Below are 18,906 nucleotides of genomic sequence, written 5' to 3'. Positions count from 1 at the left end.
AATTAGAAATCGTGAAAGGGGAAAAAAAAAAAATAGCCGGCAAACTAACTGATGTGTAAAAAGCAGACCGTTAAAAGAATGCCTGTTTAACTTGTTTTATTGTGGTAATTTACATTAGGGACTGTCATCCTGCCAGAGAGCTTTTAGAAGTGGCTTCATTTGAAGTCCAGAAAGTGACACATGCCAACGTTCATAGTCTCTCTCGATGTCAATTCCCCCGTATCCCCTGCTCCTGTGTCCAGACACTCCTCTCAAGGCTGCATTAGGGCCATTTGAATATTTCATTTCCTATTAATTATGCACTGTGACTCTCCATGTCATTAGAAGAAATAAAGTGGAATGTAACAAAGGATGAAAAGAAGCAGGGCACATGTCTCCGATGAACAGAGAAATTCCAAAGCTGCTCACGTAGGCCACCCTTCATTGAAAATTCAGTCCGTGCCAGTTAAATTGAAGTTGAAACGTCTTTACCTATTATTTTCCTCTTTGAAATTTAGTAAGATGTCCTGAAATGTTTACCGGTTTCATTTTCCGACCTACTTAATTAAATGGGCATTTATTTGACTCAAACAAATGGAAAGCCCAGAAGAAGTCTGAATTGATTTCGGCAGAAAAGCGGGGTTATTGCCCACGCTTTCTTTAAATATGCCTTTTTAATTTATTTTCCGCCACAATAATTAACTCCGAGTGCTGAATGTATATCACGGTCATTTTGAAAAATGTATTATCAAAACACAATAGCTGGAGCTGAAGTGGAGGGGGGAGAGAGAGAGAGAGAGAGAGGAGACCACATTTTCCCATAAAGATTTAAATCATTCACCTCAAGGTTGAAAACACCACAGCTGAACAGAAACCTTCACTTTTCGAGCAGGGCGCTATCAATTTTCCGTCCCTTTCGCATGTGTCTGTTTTCTGAGTGTCCGCGCGCTGTTTAACGCGCAAATGTGTTGTCTGTGCATAAAGCAACGGCGTCAAAATTTATTGGGCTATCAGGGACGCCAGCGCTGCCTTCACAGGTTGACTCTGGCCATTTTTGATTTGCAGTAAATGACAGAAAAAGTGCATTTGGAAAAAGGCAGGCGCATTACACACCTCGCTCCCCGTCTGCCGGCGCCACTGTGTGCACACAGACATGCCTGGTGACAGTGACCTACATGGTCACCGAAGATGTGATATAATTTATGATATATATAATATATTGGATCCATTAGCGAGCATAATGAAGTAGTGAAATGAAAGGGTATTTGTGAAATCAGTTCAAACATCCTGCTCGGATTATGATTAAATGATTAATGAAATGCCCCTGCATAAGCATTTTCAAACAGTAATTCATGCGGCGGCTGATAAAATTCCTCCAATCATATTTCCTTCACTCGTGAACCTTATCTCTACCATTTTATATAAATCACAGAAAAAAAAAGCCCCGTCTGCTACCCGGCGAGCTACTTATTTAGATTAGTTATAAACGTACAGGAAAAGAGAACATCTTCCCTTGTATAAAATAATCACGCATAATTATAGCCATAATTCAAGTTTGTGACAGATCCCATCTCCTCGTCCTGTTGTCCTCGGCATTTGGTCCGGCTTTTATTTGACTTCTCTTAATTTTAATGACACAATTAACAGAAAAAACACCACAAAAGGGGGCCAAATTCAGGGATGCAAAGCGGAGCTGGAAGGAGCAGAAAGGACACGAGGGCACCTGTGCATAATTTAGCAAAGGAGTCCAACCTGAAATTCTTCAATCATTCTTCTTATCTGCGAGCTGTAGTTGGAGCAGACATGACTGCCATGAAATATCGAGTGTCATTGTTGTGTGTTCAAAGAAGTACTTCTTCTGGTTCTGTGTGTAATCTTTGCGAAATGTTGCTCGTTTCATATTAAATGTCCGCACAATATTTACCTTCACGTTACCACGCATTCTCTTTGCATTGTGCTCCATTACCGGATTGCGTCATCAAACCGGACACCGCGGGACTTTTGTTTCTTTTACATCTAAGCTGCTGCAGAAGGCGAAATCAAACTGACATCAGCTCTTTTTCTTTTTGTTTTCCAGGCATCTTAACAATGAGCACGCCCTGGATGACAGGAGCACGGCCCAGTGTCGGGTGCAAATGCAGGTCGTACAACAGCTGGAGCTGCAGGTATTGTCTCTGCGCTTGTTTTGGCCCAAATATTTATGTGTCTTCTTCTCCCGACACTTCCTCAGTGTCTGCCCAGCCCCTCCCTGTCCGTCTGATATCAGCCACAGGGTCACTCGTGGAGGGGGGGCCGCCGAATGAAATAATTTTGTACATTTGCAAGTAATCAGTCATTAAAAATGTGTTATGTATGCATGACAGCCAGGAAAAAGATATATGAAGGGGCCCGGGGCTAAGAAGAGAAGATAATTACATTTTGAATTTTACTGGGTTTTAAAGTTATTTATGACTTTTAACTGTTTAGCACCAACAATAAAACACTTAGTGAAATGACTCGGCAGTGTACTGTGGCTGGGCGCTCGGCATCGATTTAAAGAAAAAAACATCCCACTGGAGAAAACTTTTTAATAATGAGTGGATCTTAATATGTGTCATCTTTCATTGTCTTTTTCTGCCAGACAAAAAAAATAAAAAAAATCTGCATGTGTACATTAAGAATGTGCTTACGAAAAAAGACATGGTTCACTGTCATCCCATTAGAGGGGCAATATAACGGCCAGATGTGTGTGAGGATGGTGGGTTGAATGGCGAACATGACCACTGTGCTGATGTAAGGTTGCTCTTATTTATTATCATAAAACCAACCGTTCCATCAGACTGTATTTTATTAATCAGCAGGATCAAATGCAATATATCCCAGATTTCTTTGCGGTCCAGAAACAACTGATAATGAGTATGAAACCGACGTGGTTTACAGGATGTTAAACTTCAACAATGAAGAGTTCAGTTGCTCGAACATCACACCGCGCCAGCGTCCTGTTATTTCCGCTCTGGTGGTGTGTTATCCGCAGGGATGGCGTGAAGGTTTATCAGACGCGCACTTCCTCTGCATGCAAGCCTATCACCGTGATTTAAGCTGGCAGCTAAGACAGCACTGAGTTTCAGACAGGTAGAGAGGGCCCGGGCTTGTTACTGGCAATGAGACGCAGTATCTTTTAACCTTGAACCTGGAGACGGTAGTTAGATTGTCTGAAGTGGAGGGTTGTTGACAGCTTCCAAAAGCATTTTGAAAACAAATAATTAGACGAGTCTCGGGGGCGAAAAGATTGGATTTGTTTCGCTGATTGTAAAAGGTGCCTTCACTGTTTGGAATTAACTAAAGCAGAGAAATAGATTTTTTTACAATTTTTTCCTCCTTTTGTTCATAAAAAATGTAACGTCTTCTCTTTCCTCATCGCAGCTAGCGAAAGACAAAGAGCGTCTGCAAGCGATGATGACGCACCTTCATGTCAAGTCCACGGAGCCCAAAGCCACCCCACAGCCGGTGAGCAGCGACCCCGTCATACGTCTCTCTGTCTCTCTCTCTCCCTGTCCCTCCCCCATCCTTTTGTTTGTCTTAATTGGCACACATGTATTCATTAATCCCTTCCTCCATCTTCTTATTTATGTGCTAAATAAAAACAGCTGTTCTCTTGTGGGAGGCAGTAAATATTGTTTGGACCACATCTGCTGACATCTGAGATTCAATTTGGGTGTCTGTGATGAACTGGATGCTCACTCCGTAACAGCCTCAGACACACAGAGAGCCAGAGCCGGTTTGGGCAGATGGAAAAGAGATAGAAATACAGTAATAGCATCAGGCATTGTGTTTTATAAATGGATAAGGTTTAACATTTATTTTTGGCGATTTCAAAAGAAGAGTTAAACATGACTTTCCTGCCACGTAAAAATTAAATATATAAGAAATGTATTAAAAAACAACATCAATCTTATGGATGTAGCTTAAAGAAGACTGTAAAAATGAAACAACATTACAGGGCGAAACAACTGAAGCAACATATTAAAACTGTGATATTTCAATTAGGGGCTGATTAGTATGTATAAGTAGATATTTCCTACTGTTTTTAAAAGACACATACTGATGATAGTAGCACCTGCTGATTTTAAGATTGATTTTCTATGATAGCAAACGCCTCCCTAAGGACATTTCAATCCTCGTTTTGGGTTAAAAATTTGTCAGGAATTACCCTCAGCCTTCTTTAAAAGCAATTAGTAGAATTAGAAGTGAACAGAGGTTGATCTTGGGTCAAGGTAAAATTTGTTTTAGCCAAACATTCAGACAGAAAAGTGAAACTTGTTTTATCAGTTTTTATTTGTAAGCATCTTTTCACGTTACATTAAGTGGTAGTTTTTACTTGTATGCATCTCAAGCTGAGTTTGGCATAAAAGTCGACAACGGAATGAAGAGTGAACAAAGGTCATTTTGTTGAAATGTATATCCTGCAGGATGAATGAAGAAAAACAAAAGGCTAACTGGTAATTCAGCAATATTTCCTGTAGGTGATCAGCTGAGAGTGTGAGTAAATGTTACAGCGGATCAATTTATTATCTTCTTGACACATTCCAGACATCATGCTTATCACTCTTAATATATGCCATGCCATAAAGCCTCCTGCCTAATCCCTATCCTATAGGGGCAAGGGCTTAACATATGGCATTTAAGTGTCTCCGCTGTTTTGTCATGTTTAAGAAGGGGCCTCAGCACCATATTTCAGTCTGTATGACAGTCCATTCAGGGAGCCAAATGTGCAAAGATCATTTTACTGCGGGGCGTGAATGTGAAAATCACGCACACGAGGCTCGCACAATGTGCGCGCAGGAGTCTCGTCTCTCCGCGACACCGTGCAGCTTGGATCATTTATTTACAGTCAGAGAGGTGGCTATTGACGTGCAGACGCTGCGTGTGCGCTCCGAGCGGCGCGGCCCGTCAACATAAAGCGCCTGGAGATGTCGAGCGACAATAGGCTGTCTGTAAAAGCCGCGCCTGTGTCACACACACTGATTGTGTAGATTAGAGTGCAAAACGAGGGCTCTGACACGGGGACATTTGTATATGAAAAGTGGTCGGGGCGGCAGATAGCATCTTGAGTTCGCTACCTCTCCTCTCTCCCCGGGGCCTGTGAGAATGGCTGTGTCAGAGCTCAGCGTTAACACTCTCAAGGGGGGCACGCTGGGATTTTTATTCAAATAAATAGACTCCCATTCTCAGAGCCACTTTGCCTGCTGCGAGCCGCTACGAAACGCTATGATAAATATGTCTGGCTTCGGCTGGGTGAGTGCTGGACTTACACAGGTCAGGGTCCCATGGCCCCTCCGAGGCTTTAGCGAGATTGCAGATCAGAGGTGGCCCTCTGAGTTGCTGCAGAATGAAAGCATTGTCAGAGCTGACTGGAGATGCAGCCACTCCGAGGAAACAATTGTGTTCCTCCTGTAATTGCTAGTTATGCTTTTCTGCAGTTCTGTGCTGTTGCATATAATAGAGGCATGTGTAAGTGGCCGGCTGTCACAGCAAGCGCAGCTCAGATGAATTTGCTGGTTTACATTTAGTTATAATTAAAGACAAACAAAGTGATACTGTGCATGCTCGGCGTCAAATGAATAGGACTCATTTTATTCTTCTGAGGTGGGTGGGTGGGAGGGGGATCAAAACAAAATGTGCCACATTAGCAATGCCTGTTTCTGCGTGTGTGTGTGTGTGCGCGCGTGTTTGTATTTGCCTCTGAGTGTGTGGGTGGGTGTCTGCACTCGGTGTCACTAAGCATTCTTGTCAGAAATCTGACCTTTTACGCCATACATAATTAAGGAGGGACTTTTTGTTTATTTTCTTTAGCAGCTTGCCGAGTCAAAGCCAGTATAATTAGATCACCAATTACCATTTAATTAATTTCAGTCTGAAGTCTCATTTTGTCTAGGCACTGGAGTGAGCCCAAATGGTGAGGCAAACAAAGGCAAGGCTATTACCAGCCTGTCTGGCCTATTGTTGAAGCCTCTCTGTGTTTATTGCCAGGGAATATGGATGAAACATGAAACAAAGCCTGCTAATCCACAGGAAGAGAAGTCAACACCGCAGCCCCGTTCTATTGATAGCATTGTGTCAGAAACACGCGAACCCCAGTGTGATTTATTTTGCTCGTGATTTAGAATAACACGTCTTGTGCTGCTGTTGGTGAGGATGTAGTGTACATTTGTACGTCCCAGCAGTAATCCAAATTATTTGGGCAGACTCTGCCAAAAAGCCAGAGTTCAGCCTCCAAAACATAAACAGACATTGTGAGGACTTGGACACATATCTGTCTCTAATTTTGGTGGAAGCAGTTTGAAACTTCATTTGATAACGGTGAATTTTGGGGAAAAAACAAACAAACTGTGATTTAATAATTAAACAAAAGACGAAAGGACAGTGTCGGCAGTCAATTCTGGGGCGCTTGGATTGCAATGAATAGTCGATTATTCAATTAGTTGGTCGCAAGAAAATTCATCGGCAACCTTTTTTGGTAATCCATTAATCATGTAATCAAGCTGGTTCCAGCTTATTGAATGTAAGGAATTGCCGCTTTTTTCTTGTAAATGAAAAGTCTTTGGGGTTTGGACTGTTGATAAGACAAAAACGTCAGTCTGAAGGTGTTACTCTGTGCTCATTGGAATTGTGACAGTCGTTTTTTTATGATTTTTATACATTTTACAGCCTAAAGATTGATTGATTAATTCTGAAAATAATAACCTGATAAGTTGACGATGAAAAAAAACATTAGCTGCAGCCCTATTATTCGTGCTGGCAGTGAAGATAATAATAGCTGCTGAACAGGATCTGTGTTGCTGCGTACAGTCAGATGTCTGTTCACTTTTAACTCTCTGTCGTCAAACCAGTCCTCATCGTCTGACCCCTCGCAATCAACCAATGACGTCACGCATGAGATGTGTCTCCCGTCTCCATTTCTCTCTCTGTGTTTTCTCTTCCCTCTCCTTTTCTCACAGTCTGAAGTCATGTTTAATTTGGAAACTGGCCTCCTTCGGCAAATTAGCAATTAGAACAATTTTGTTGGAATATGTATCTGTGTCATTAGTTTTCCTGCCAATTAATAGCTGGAGCAGGGGGTCAGGCTAGAATTTTCCACTTGACTGCTGCTCCAGTACGGAGGCTTGGCACTTGGCTCAGAGCCGCCGCAGCTGCTGGAAGCCATGCTATACCTTTGGAGCACTCGCCATAATTAGTTTACCTTGTAGCCATTATTACTTAAATCCTCCTTCTCCTCCGCCCGCCCAGCCCATTCACACACACACACGCAGGCCTCAGTGGTAAAAACCAAATATCCTCTACTTGAAAATACTGGGGCTGTCATTGCTGCGGCCATCGTGGCCCTGATGATGGAGGTCAGTCAGATACAGTAGTTAATCATCAGATCACCTCCATAAGCAGCGCCTAATTAGAGTCCTCACAATACAATTTCAGCTCGTAATTAGCCCAGATTGGCTTCTTCCTCTGGCTGCCTTATTAGCGGGGATGCTCAGCGGTAGGTGAGAATCACACTGTCATTTTTCAGAGCTATTCGGGCCCATCTTCCCTCACTCTGCTCAACCCTCACTAGCAACCGTGCTGTTGTCCCACAGTGGGTGGAGGAGGTGCGGGTGTGTTGTCTAAACAGGACAAGAGGGACAAAAGAATTAACAAAAGGCGATGAAACAGAGAGCTGGGAATGGGCTCGACGCGACGGAGAGGGAGGGAGGAGAGAGCCGAGCGTGAAGAAAGGAGGAGGTGGAGGAGCCGGCCTCCAGGGTTGTTTTCCAAACATTTAGCAAACGCTCATGGATCATCTCAGGGCCCGCCTGCAATTAGAGAGGAGATACGCATAGCCAATGAGGCGTCTCAGACACATGGGTAATTAGAGGACTGACTGTTCCCCTCTCTGTCTGTCTCTCTGTCCTTCCTCCCCTCAGCTCAACCTGGTGTCCAACGTCACATTGTCCAAATCGGCCCCAGAGGCCTCTCCTCCTCTGAGCCTGCCCCAGACCCCCACCACGCCCACGGCACCCCTCACACCCCTGTCCCAGACCCACTCCGTCATCACAGCCAACAGCCTCCACAGCATGGGCCCCATGCGACGGCGCTACTCAGAAAAGTACAACATGCCCATCTCTCCAGGTACACACAAGCTACACACTCATCTCTGCGACTGACACGCACACTTTACATACCGTGTCTGTATATACACACAGTTATGTAATCATGCTATGATTTGTGCCATCAGACCCTGATGGCACATTACTGTTGACACCCAATCGTTTTGTTCCGTGTTGACACAGTTTGTGTTTGTTCCCGGTGTGCAGATCTCAGTCAGAACAAAGAGTTTTACATGAATGCAGACGTTAGACCGCCGTTCACGTACGCCTCATTAATAAGACAGGTAAGAATTCTGCCCATGTTTTTGTCTCTAATGTGTCTACATTTAGGAAAGAAAGCCCTCAACATCCTTCACAGTGCCTTGCCAAAGCAAGAAATACAGCAGATATACACTCAGCTATTGACAAGGTCACAAACTACATTTGTTCCACTTATTCCTCTCTTCCCTCGCTGTTAAATTTCCAATACAGTTTAGACAGAGGAACACATTAGCCATCTCGAAATGAGTGCAAGAATGCGTACGGGATTTCAAAAAACAGCCACATACGACAATTGCATTTGATTAAGCATTTCAGTGGCTGTGATTATTAACCAAATTCATTTCACACAACAGTAGGGATGAACCTGTTTTAAGATGGCCACTCAATTATTGCCGGGCCGCAGTAATCTGGGATCTCAGGAATTAATCTGAGCCGGCCATAATTGCTGCCCTGTAATCTGCCTGAGAAATGTTTTCGCTTGCCCTTCATTTACACCCACAAAAGAAAATATATTCAAATCTGCCGTTTTGAATGAAAAGTGCAGAAGACTTCTAAAAAACACTTCGCATGGACAATTCCTCTGCTGTTTGTCTGTGTTCCTCTCGAGAGAACACACACAAACCTGCATGCCTCTTGTGAATTATTGATTGCTTTGTGAAGGGAGCAAAATTGTGAATGTTTGTTTCTGTCACTGTTCCTCATGCAGGCGATCCTCGAATCTCCAGAAAAGCAGCTAACACTAAACGAAATCTACAACTGGTTCACACGAATGTTTGCATATTTTAGGCGCAACGCGGCGACGTGGAAGGTAATTTTTGCTTGTTCCTACTGACTTTTTTTAAACCGGATGGAGACATTGAGTTGATGTTAAAGAGAATTAAATGATAGCCAGGCATCATACCTTTATAAACGAACCCTTCTCCTGACACATAACAATACTTCACTTATTCTGTCCAAATGAACCACCCTTTAAACAAACATTTGAACCACAGAGAAAAACCAAGGAGAGGAATATGTGCGTTTTTGCAAAAAAAAAAAAAAAAAAAAAAAAGGAAGAAAAAAGGGAACGGGAGAGAAGAAAAGTGCAAAAGAAATCTCCCAGTAATATGTGGGGATGTTCTGCTGGTGGGTGGCATTAGTTTAACATAGCAGAGCTCTGCCAGTGACTCCTGGCTGAGCCTCGCACACTCACTTCAGAAGGGAACACTCTGTTTTTCACCAGGCCACAAACACACACACGCTTGTACTTCAGTACTTGTGAGGATCCTCAGTGGCATAATGCATTCCCCTTACCCAGACTAACCATCACGACTGGATGCCTCACCCCATCCCACACAGAAAATGTAGCCTAACGATTAAAACCAAGTCTTAACCTTTATGATAGACCTTTGAATTTGTGAGGACTGGCCAAAATGTCCCCACTTCCCAAACATGTCCTCACTTTGTGGGTTAAAAACTCGGTCCTCAGTATGTAGCAAGTACAAGAAAACACGAACACACACCACAGTCAGAAAGTGACATTTCAATGAGAAAGACGCTGAAGTCTCTCCTCAGCCTTACCTGATATGTCACATGCAGCTGGATGAGACCCAACAAACACACATACACACACACACACTTCTCCCACACTTACTGACAGCGGGCACATTGGTGTTATTAACACTGGATTCCACAACTCTCTCTCTCTCTACACACTCGGTGTACACACATACACATACACTCAGCGTAGCTCCTGGAATGATATATGCAGGTCTACTTTCATGCCTAAATGATTTGGATTGGACGCTGGATTTGACTTTAATTCGCTCTCTCTCCTCAGATAATGTAATAGGAAATGTTTAAATGACCTTTTCTAGTCGGTGCAGATATTATGAATAAAATGCTAGTTTCTGTATCTCACTCATTACAATTCACACTGACTGAGCAGTGAAAGGCAGCGTCATGAATGATAAGAACAAAGAATGTCACTAACCCTATTGCCACGGCAACCAAGAAATATTTATGTGTTGTTGAAGTAATTTGAAACTTCAGGACGATTTTACTGCCAATAACATTTATTGTTTTCGTTCAGGTTTCATCCAGTACCCTGTCAAAATATTGTTACTGTACTGATAGCAACCTTTTCTGTCTCTCTCTGTTTTTACACCAACTGCAGAACGCAGTCCGGCATAATCTTAGTCTTCACAAGTGTTTTGTGCGGGTAGAAAACGTAAAAGGGGCTGTGTGGACAGTCGACGAAATAGAGTTCCAAAAGAGACGGCCTCAAAAGATCAGTGGGTAGGTTCGGCCTTTTGAGCCCTGTGTCTCCGTTCACTGATGGAAAGAGGCTGTTGCTGCTTCATCTCGTTGTCTGTGTGCCATTACGTCCAAGGTCCCTGCTTGCTTTGGTGTTTGCCTCCCCTCCATGCTTTTGGTGATGCTTCATAACTCACAATGGCTTTTTTTTTTTTCTTTCATTTTGGTCCTCACCCTCTGCCCTCCTCCCTGTGTCTCTGTGTGTGTCCGTCCTCTGTCTCTGTCCCGTCTATCACTGCATCTGCATCTGGCTGCTCCCGCTCCCCCCCCCCCTGCTGGTTTGCTTTCCCAGGGTGCCATTCGCACCAACCTTTCCCTGCATAAGTGCTTTGTGAGAGTAGAGGATGAGTTTGGGTCCTTTTGGACCGTTGATGATGAGGAGTTTAAGCGTGGCCGCCACATACAGCGAGGTCGCCCTCGGAAATACGCCGCTGATGAGAACTTTGACGAGCTGCTCGTACAGTAAGCACTTCCGCCTGCCCTGCAAACTCCAGAGGCCCAGCCCCACCTGCATGCCTCCTCCTCCCCCCCTCCCTTCAGTGTTGTCATCATGCTTTCTGTGTTTGGCAAGCCATCCATCATGCTCCATCAACCTGTTCTTTCCTCCCATGAAATGCAAAGTGTTGCAGATAGTTGTGTGGTATTGTCAAGTGATTGAACATCTTAGAACTATAGCCTTAATATCCACATTACTACACCAGTAAATGTGTTTAGTTCTTTTACAAAGTGCATTGATTTCTCTTTATGAAATAAGATCCTGCAGCTGAGGAATGCATGCTAGGTGAGACACGAGTCTGTGGTTTGTAATTAGATTTCTCTGTTTGCAGAAGTCCAGCCTTAGTGAAGAACATTCAGACCAGCTTGGGCTATGGTCCGACCCTCTCTGCTGCCTTCCAGGTAAAAGCAAAAAGTGACTTCATCTTTAGCTGCAGCACTCGGAACTTTAAAAGCTAATAAAAGTCTCTCCTCTGGTCTTTGTTTTGAAGGGGGTTGTACCAGTGTGAAAAGAGTGATGGGCTACTGAGAAAGTGCTGACAACTCTCTTCCGTTTCACATTTAATGCTTCGGGCTTTGCTTTTCAGGCTTCAATGGCAGAAAACAACATACCTCTATACACTACTGCTTCCATTGGAAGTCCCACCCTCAACTCCCTGGCTAACGCCATCCGTGAGGAGATGAATGGAGCGATGGACCATGGAAACAGCAACGGCAGTGACAGCAGCCCGGGACGCTCGCCCCTGCCAGCTATGTGAGTGGCACGCACACGCTTTCTATCTGCACCGCGGCCTGTGTGAGAAAATAGAGGAGAGGAAAAGATTTTCAGCCGCCGTCTCTAAAGAAATATAGACAGAGAATATTTCAATACCCACCCACAATACTCTAAAAATTACCTAATGCGTGGCATCAGATGAAACAGAAACAATAAGAGGACAATAAATAAAGTGAAGAGGGGCGATATTGGAGTGGTGTGTGGGGTCACGGCCAGATCTGCGGCTGGCCTCCCTGCCGAAAAGGAAACTCCACCTTTTGGAAGAAAGAAAAGACCGGAGCCTCTCTGTTATTCTAACAGCGAGTTTATGAACTCTCCTTCATGTGTCCTGCTGTCTGCCCGAGTCCCGCCATAATCAGCATTCCAATTCGTTCAAATATTTACAAAATGCCAGAACTCAGAGTGACAGAGCTGTTGGCTCCGAAACATGAGCCGCAACACCTTCGCAAACGCCTCCGAGCTGTGGCAAGAAAAAACAACACAAAAGCGTAATTAGTCTGGAGGACATCATCCAAGATTCTCATGTAGGAAAGTTGCGGTCGGCCGGGAAACCGCAGCTCCCCGTTCACTTGTTGTATAGGAGTGTCTGCTAAGTTGTTTGAAGCCTAAAATAATACAGCACACGCTGCATCGTTTCCAGATGTGGGGGCAGACCACCGACGTGCGGCGCGGGTAGACTCGGGGATGGCCTCCTGAAATGTCTGAGCTTGGGGGAAATTCTGCCTGAAAACAAAAAAAAAAAGGTGCAGTAATGAGCTCCTGGCCAAATGGAGGAAAGTGCCATCTCTAATCACTGCGAACATAGCTCTGAGCATGGCTGTGGAACAGGAAAGGCAGAGACAGGATGGGTGTGCTGGCCTAAAGGCAGCCTGCTTCTCCCTCTGCCCCTCTGCTTCTATCTTTAGGCTGATGGGGCTCACAAACTCTCGCTCCATAATTATGTCTATAAGCTTTATTCAAGCACAAAATGAGTTAAATCTGTTTTCTTTTGCTTTTAAAGAACTTTATTCTCTTATTAGCAAAACATACGCGGCCTTTCATGCCTACGGATCGAGCGCTGAGCGTTACGTACGGTAGCGGCAGCGCTGGAAGTCTCTTCTTGCGCGGGGAATGAGCAATAAACTAAACATGTGCAAAAAATATCCCTGTTTTAATGCGATGGCTCTGGCTCGCTCTGTGCCAAACACAAGTTCATCGCCACTGTTAGCTGTGTAACAACATGTGTTTTCCACATGCGCCGCTGCTGGTTGACAAGACGCAGCTTTTTTAACACTGCTGAGGAAACCAGAGCACTTCTCCCAAACAGCCAGACGAGAAGCAGGTACCCAGAGACGGCTAATTATAAGCAAAGTGTAGAATCAGCATGCAAGTTCAATAGCATAATAATAACAATTTCATGTCTGCCCCGCAGCCACGGAGTCAGACCCGAGGCAACGGCACTTGTGGAGTTACTTTGATGTGAAAGTGATAGAAAAGCTGACTTTACTTTTTCCCCCTCTTTAGAATTTACACAAAAATATGTCGGCTCATTAGCATACAGGCGTCTCCGTCACAATAGTCGCAGATCACACAAGACGTCCTGGTGCGAATAAATCAAATGTGGGCTTTGGTGATGAAGAATGTTGCCAGTTGTCCCTTGTTGTTGTAGTAAATGAGCCCGGTGCCTCATCCTGACACCGCTCTGCCTCCGCTAAGGCAGCCTGGCACCGCAGGTTAGAGCGGCGAGTCCCCTGCAGCTGCTCATAATGTTTTTATTTTTTTTATTTTTTTATTTTTTCTCTTCCTCTCTGCCACAGCCAGGCCTCCTCTCCCCCCTGCGCTTTATTCCTGCTCTGCTTCTGTAATGAGAAATTTGGCAGATCTCATCTCTTTAGTGGCTCTTTTGCCCAGGCTGGGAGCTGGAGCGGGGGGGTGGGTGGGTGGTCTCATGTTTTTGCCTTGTTTACAAGTGACAGCGTTATTATTCTCATAAGGGCTCTGTTTCTTATCACGGTGTTGTGCCGAGTGAGCCGCCGCTGCTCTCCTCGCGCGCCTCTCCTGCCAGCGCTTTTCTTCCCTTATTGACACTTGCTTGAAAATATGCATTAATTCTGGAGTTTAAAGCATGTACGCCGGTGTCTGGTCGCTGTGTTTGCTTGAAGTTGATTAATGATAGAAGCCGGCTCGGGGTCGTCCTCTGGAGACCCGCCTCGCAGGTTGTGCATGTTAACGAGCAGGAAGGGGAACACACAGCGCGCCGCTGATCCTCCGCCACCAGGAGGCTGACAACGGCAGCCCGCTCACTCGGCGCAGTCCATTCTCTCCTCTCGTCATCTCGCGTTGTTAATCTTCCTCATTTATCAATTCTAAGTGAATACCCTGTTGTCGGTTGCCATGAAAATAAAAAAAGCCTGCAGCTTTGCCGGGATTGGAATACCTCAAAAGAAAAGCTGAAATTATCATCGGCACCAGCGAGGCCCCCCCGCTCACAGTCTCATTGAAGCCAGACATTTGTTTTTGTTCCCCTGTTTCCTTCTTTATAAACAGAATCAGTTGAATTTGTGAAAGGTTATGAAGAAAAATTAAGAAAGTTAAAGAACTAAGAGTTTCATTTTCTCCTCCTCCTCCTCCTCCTCCTCCTCTTCCAGGCATCACATCAGCGTTAAGGAGGAACCACTGGACCCCGAAGACCACGAAGGGCCCCTCTCCCTGGTAACGACTGCCAATCACAGTCCAGATTTAGATCACCACAGAGATTACGACGACGACCAGGGCCACGACGACATGCTGTAAGGCTAGCGCCGCCCCCCCTCCTCCCCCCCTCCCTCTCCTCCCCCCGGCCTCAGAGGCAGAGGCAGTCTGGGTGATCTGGGAGAAAACCGCTCCGCAGATAACAAACACTGAACTGCAGTCTCAGCCACTGATGACAGCGCTCAAAATGTCTCCGAATAAAACTTTTTAGTGCCATTACAAAACATAGCAAGAACACACACAAACAAAACAAAAAAAAAAAACCACACCCCCACACGTGGGATTTTTCCTTTTTCTGATTACTTTCTACTTTTGATTCAAGTAAAGCTTAAAAAAAAAAAAAACGTGAAAACGAACTCCATTTCTACTCGTGTGTGGGATCGGACTTGTTTGGTACAGGGGGGTGCCGGAGAACCTCTCGCCGCGCAGCCAGGACGGACTCACACTCGGCGGACTGCAAGAGGGGTTGTGTCTCTCCCCCACCCCCACCACCTCCTCCACCCTCCCTCTTCTCCTCCCTCTCTCAGACACACACACATCTGACCACAAACTCAAGAGAGAGAGAGGGGGGGAAATGACTGACGTTTAATTTACACCGCGCGCGAGGGAGAGCGAGTGCGGACTTGTTCATTGTCACTGCCTTCGACACTTCTCATTGGTTTTGATTCCATCTCGGGTGGGAGCGGATGTTTTTATTTGGGTGTACTTTTTCGTCGGGGGGGGGGGGGGGGGGGGGAATTATAGATTATCAACATAATGTGTCTTTTTTTTTTTTTTTCCATTCAGTGCTGTTGTTGATGTTTGCATCTTTTTTGTTTGTTGTTTTATTCCTTTAAACTGATCAGACCTCATGCCCATGCTGTGGAGATTCTGTGTGGTCAGCACTTGATGATGAATGTTTATGATTTCCTTTCATGTTGTTCTGTTGAACACACACACACACACACACGAAGCAGAATGTCACATACCAAGTAGTATTTTTCTGTCATTTATTCCGCGATCTTCAAAAAAAAAAGAAAAGAAAAGAAAAGTCACCACTCTGACGTGTAGCCCGCCCCTCACCCCTCTCCTTCCCCCTTCCTCCCCCATCTCTTCCTCCTCCTCCTCCTCATCGTCCTCCTGCTCATGAAGTCCATTGGCAATGCACTACTCATAATGAAGGCTCTCTCCACGCATCAATGAAGTTTAATTTAAGATGCGAATGAATGACAGAGAAATCATGCAGGTTATGATTTACCCTTATGAAATTACACTTTAAAACAGCCCCTCACGGCAGAGCATGTTGAGCTGCAACAGAATTTCTGATCACTTACAAGCTCCGGGTTTTTTTCGTTTTTTTTTTTCTCCAAGGAAAATGAAAATGTCAGGTGTGCACCGGCGAAAGATAATGATTTAGACCAACTAATTGTGATTCCTGAACACAACTGTCATTGTTAATCAAACGTGTCTGCCTTTTTCCACGCTGTAATTTCATTCAGTGCTTGAAGATAAACGTGCATTCCCTGTAGTTTTTTTTTTTTAATTTGTATCACGCGCATGGCTAGTTTAAGGTTTGTGGTGAGTGTTAATAATTGCACACGGGATGAAAAAAAAAACAAAAAAGCTCAATTTTTCCTTTTTCATCGAGGGGAGAAAAGATTTGCAATAAGACCTAAACATTGCACATTCCAGCATTTGACAGCCATCACAAAAGGGCCCAAACATCCATACATGCCATTTAGGGAATGTGGAGACCTCGACGTTCAGTGACACCCAAAAAGCCAATAGATGTAGTCCACAGCATTGAACCGAGCGGAATCCACACGTGGTTTTGCGATGCAGCGATGTAAAAAAAATTCCAGCTTTGGTAGGGAGTCAAATTTGAAAGAGACCATGAATTTCAAGACTGCAATCAACCACTTTTAATTTGTTTTTATTTATTATTAGTATTATTATTATTTTGTGTTTTATTTGGCTTTTCTTTTTTTTTTTATTTTCAGTTGTTGATGTGTTTGAATATCTTGTTCTGTGACTACCAAAGATAAACTACAAAGTCGATGTTGTGTGTTCCATGCAATATCAGATAAGGCCAAATATCTCTCCTCCATTCTCTCCCATAATCGAGGGAAGAAAAAAAGAAAAAGAAATTGCTCCTCAAGCTGGTGTTTCATTCATTTTTATAGAAAAAAAATTTAAAAAACCAAAGGGGGGGGGTGTCTCAAACAGGGCAGCTGCAGTGAAGTTTGCAGTGACCAAAAGTGAACGGGAGGTGCTGACAGTCTGACTACATGATGACCAAATTAGGGAAACTTCTTTTTGTCTTTGGGCCAGTGAGTGGAAAAGGGAGCTTTTTGGTCAGGAGCAGATTTTGTGTGCAACATAAAGGGTATGTAGATAAAAGGAAAAAAAAAAAATATACTGGTTAATGGGAAAAAGCTTTGCAGAGAACAATGTGAAACGGATTCTATGCTTCAACTGGACCACACAATGATTCAATGTTTCTCTTCTTTTGATTCCTTCTTCATTTGTATCCTTTTGTAATGATTGTATGCCACTTTTTAGGGGGTTTAGCGTCTTTGTTAAGATTGGCAAGACTTTATGATTGTGTTTAGTTTCTGTCAACATATTACTTTTTATATTAAAAAACACTCCTGTCAACAAATAAGCTGGGTACAAGGTACTTTATGGCAGTTATTGTTATTATTATGATTATTATATTTTTTAAGTTCACCGCTCATTAATTACAAAGAGGAAAAGGGCAATCTGTGGTTTCCAGAAGATGTATTTAATATCCAGGCAGCTGTGGGATGGGTCAGTTACAGCCAGGCCAGGATCGTGAGAACTGGGGGGCCGAGCTCATCCACAAAAAAACCTCCAGCCGCCTCGTCCGGCTGGATTGTTTGGTATTTCGAAAAAAGAAAAAAGGAGGAGAAAAATATGGCTGGTTAGATTAGAACATTCTCAGCATGTGTAGCTCGACATTACTAAAGATAACAGCATGAGAAAAAACCGTTTGTACGCATACCTCAGTTCAAACCTATAGGGAATGAGTCAACTAAATGAGAAGAAAAAAATAAACATTTCACTCAGTTGCACTTAGTCGTATGTCTTGCATGTGTAGTCTGATACTGTAGAGAGAAAATGACTTAAAAAAAAAAAAAAAGAAATTAGAGCTTGTTTATCTTTAAAGGCTTCATCCTTTTGTTCTGTTTTTTTTTTTGCCAAACCAATCCAAACCTCAGGCCTTTTTTTTGGTTCATCGAAAAATATCACCCAGCTGTGTGTGTGGCACCATTCATCCTGTCAAAAGCCTGTTCTCCGATTCACTGATGGGTTGTTTTAAAGGGGCGTTCCAATATTAGGTTGTACATACATGTCGGTATAGCCTTTTTGTCTTTTCCTGTCCTCTTCCTCCCTCTCTCTCTCTCTCTCTCTCTCTTTTTTTTAAGATCAAAAAATACATTTGTGTTATGATGTTTGCTTTATCGCGACTGCTTTGTATTAACTATGAAATAGCTATGAGAAAAAAAAAGAAACTGCTGTATGTATTGGAATAGCAAACTGTGCTGCAAATGTATTTTACTTAGTAATCCTTGCTTAAAAAAAAAAAAAAAAAAAAAAAAAGAAAAGAAAAGGAAAAAAAAAAAAATCACATCATCCACGCAGACGTCTGGGTGAGCTGGGCAGGGGCAGGCCGGGGGGGAGATTATCCCCCATTTTGGATTTTAAACTGTAATATAGAAAAACAGACTTTTCTCTGTTATCATTGACCTAAGCATTTTGTACAGATTTTTTTCCCTCTTTGTGTTAAGCTGTTTTTTGATACTTCCTTTTGATGGTCCAACCACTGCCTTCTGTGGCTGTATGTTAAAGATTACTGCTCGGAGAAAAGGGCAGACAGGTATATTTCCTCTATGAGACGGAGATATCTTGCATGACTAATCCCAGGGTCACAGAGACGGGAGGGGGCGGGGGATATGGTTTTAAGTGGTCAGTAATAATATAAGGGTGTATCAATCTAATGATATTTTATATGAAATTAATAGGAAAAAGAAAAAAATATGCAGTGCCAAGATGTAAAGAATATTGTTAAATGCTGTTTCTGTTTGTTTGAAAATTCCATTTCACTCGCGCATCCAAGATGTGTCCTCCCCCTTACCATCATCATCATCGTCATCGTCATCGTCATCATCATCCATGTCATGTAGGTGAAAACACACATTCTGTTCGGCATCAAGATATTTATATTTTTATCTCAAGGGTCATTGTAAA

The 18,906-nt window shown here is 43.6% G+C and overlaps 1 protein-coding gene across 14 annotated transcripts in view; it reads left to right on the top strand.

Annotated features, from left to right (window-relative positions):
- foxp1b (forkhead box P1b) overlaps positions 1-15,374 on the top strand; it is a 167,604-nt gene extending 152,230 nt beyond the window's left edge. For 8 of the 14 annotated variants that reach the window (XM_030420378.1, XM_030420377.1, XM_030420376.1 and 5 more), the window contains 9 exons: positions 2,057-2,144; positions 3,382-3,465; positions 7,917-8,121; positions 8,307-8,383; positions 9,067-9,168; positions 10,948-11,117; positions 11,483-11,552; positions 11,738-11,904; positions 14,553-14,697. In XM_030420378.1, the coding sequence (XP_030276238.1) occupies positions 2,057-2,144; positions 3,382-3,465; positions 7,917-8,121; positions 8,307-8,383; positions 9,067-9,168; positions 10,948-11,117; positions 11,483-11,552; positions 11,738-11,904; positions 14,553-14,697 (1,108 nt within the window). Of the gene's footprint in view, positions 1-2,056; positions 2,145-3,381; positions 3,466-7,916; positions 8,122-8,306; positions 8,384-9,066; positions 9,169-10,515; positions 10,638-10,947; positions 11,118-11,482; positions 11,553-11,737; positions 11,905-14,552 lie in introns of those variants that run through there. The other 6 variants (XM_030420389.1, XM_030420384.1, XM_030420383.1 and 3 more) reach the window with 4 other exon arrangements.
- Positions 15,375-18,906: the final 3,532 nt, after the last annotated feature.

The sequence above is a fragment of the Sparus aurata genome, chromosome 6, assembly GCF_900880675.1.
Source record: "Sparus aurata chromosome 6, fSpaAur1.1, whole genome shotgun sequence".
NCBI lineage: Eukaryota > Metazoa > Chordata > Actinopteri > Spariformes > Sparidae > Sparus > Sparus aurata.
Note: the sequence above shows the minus strand (reverse complement) of the source record. Positions and strands in the feature narration are given on the sequence as shown.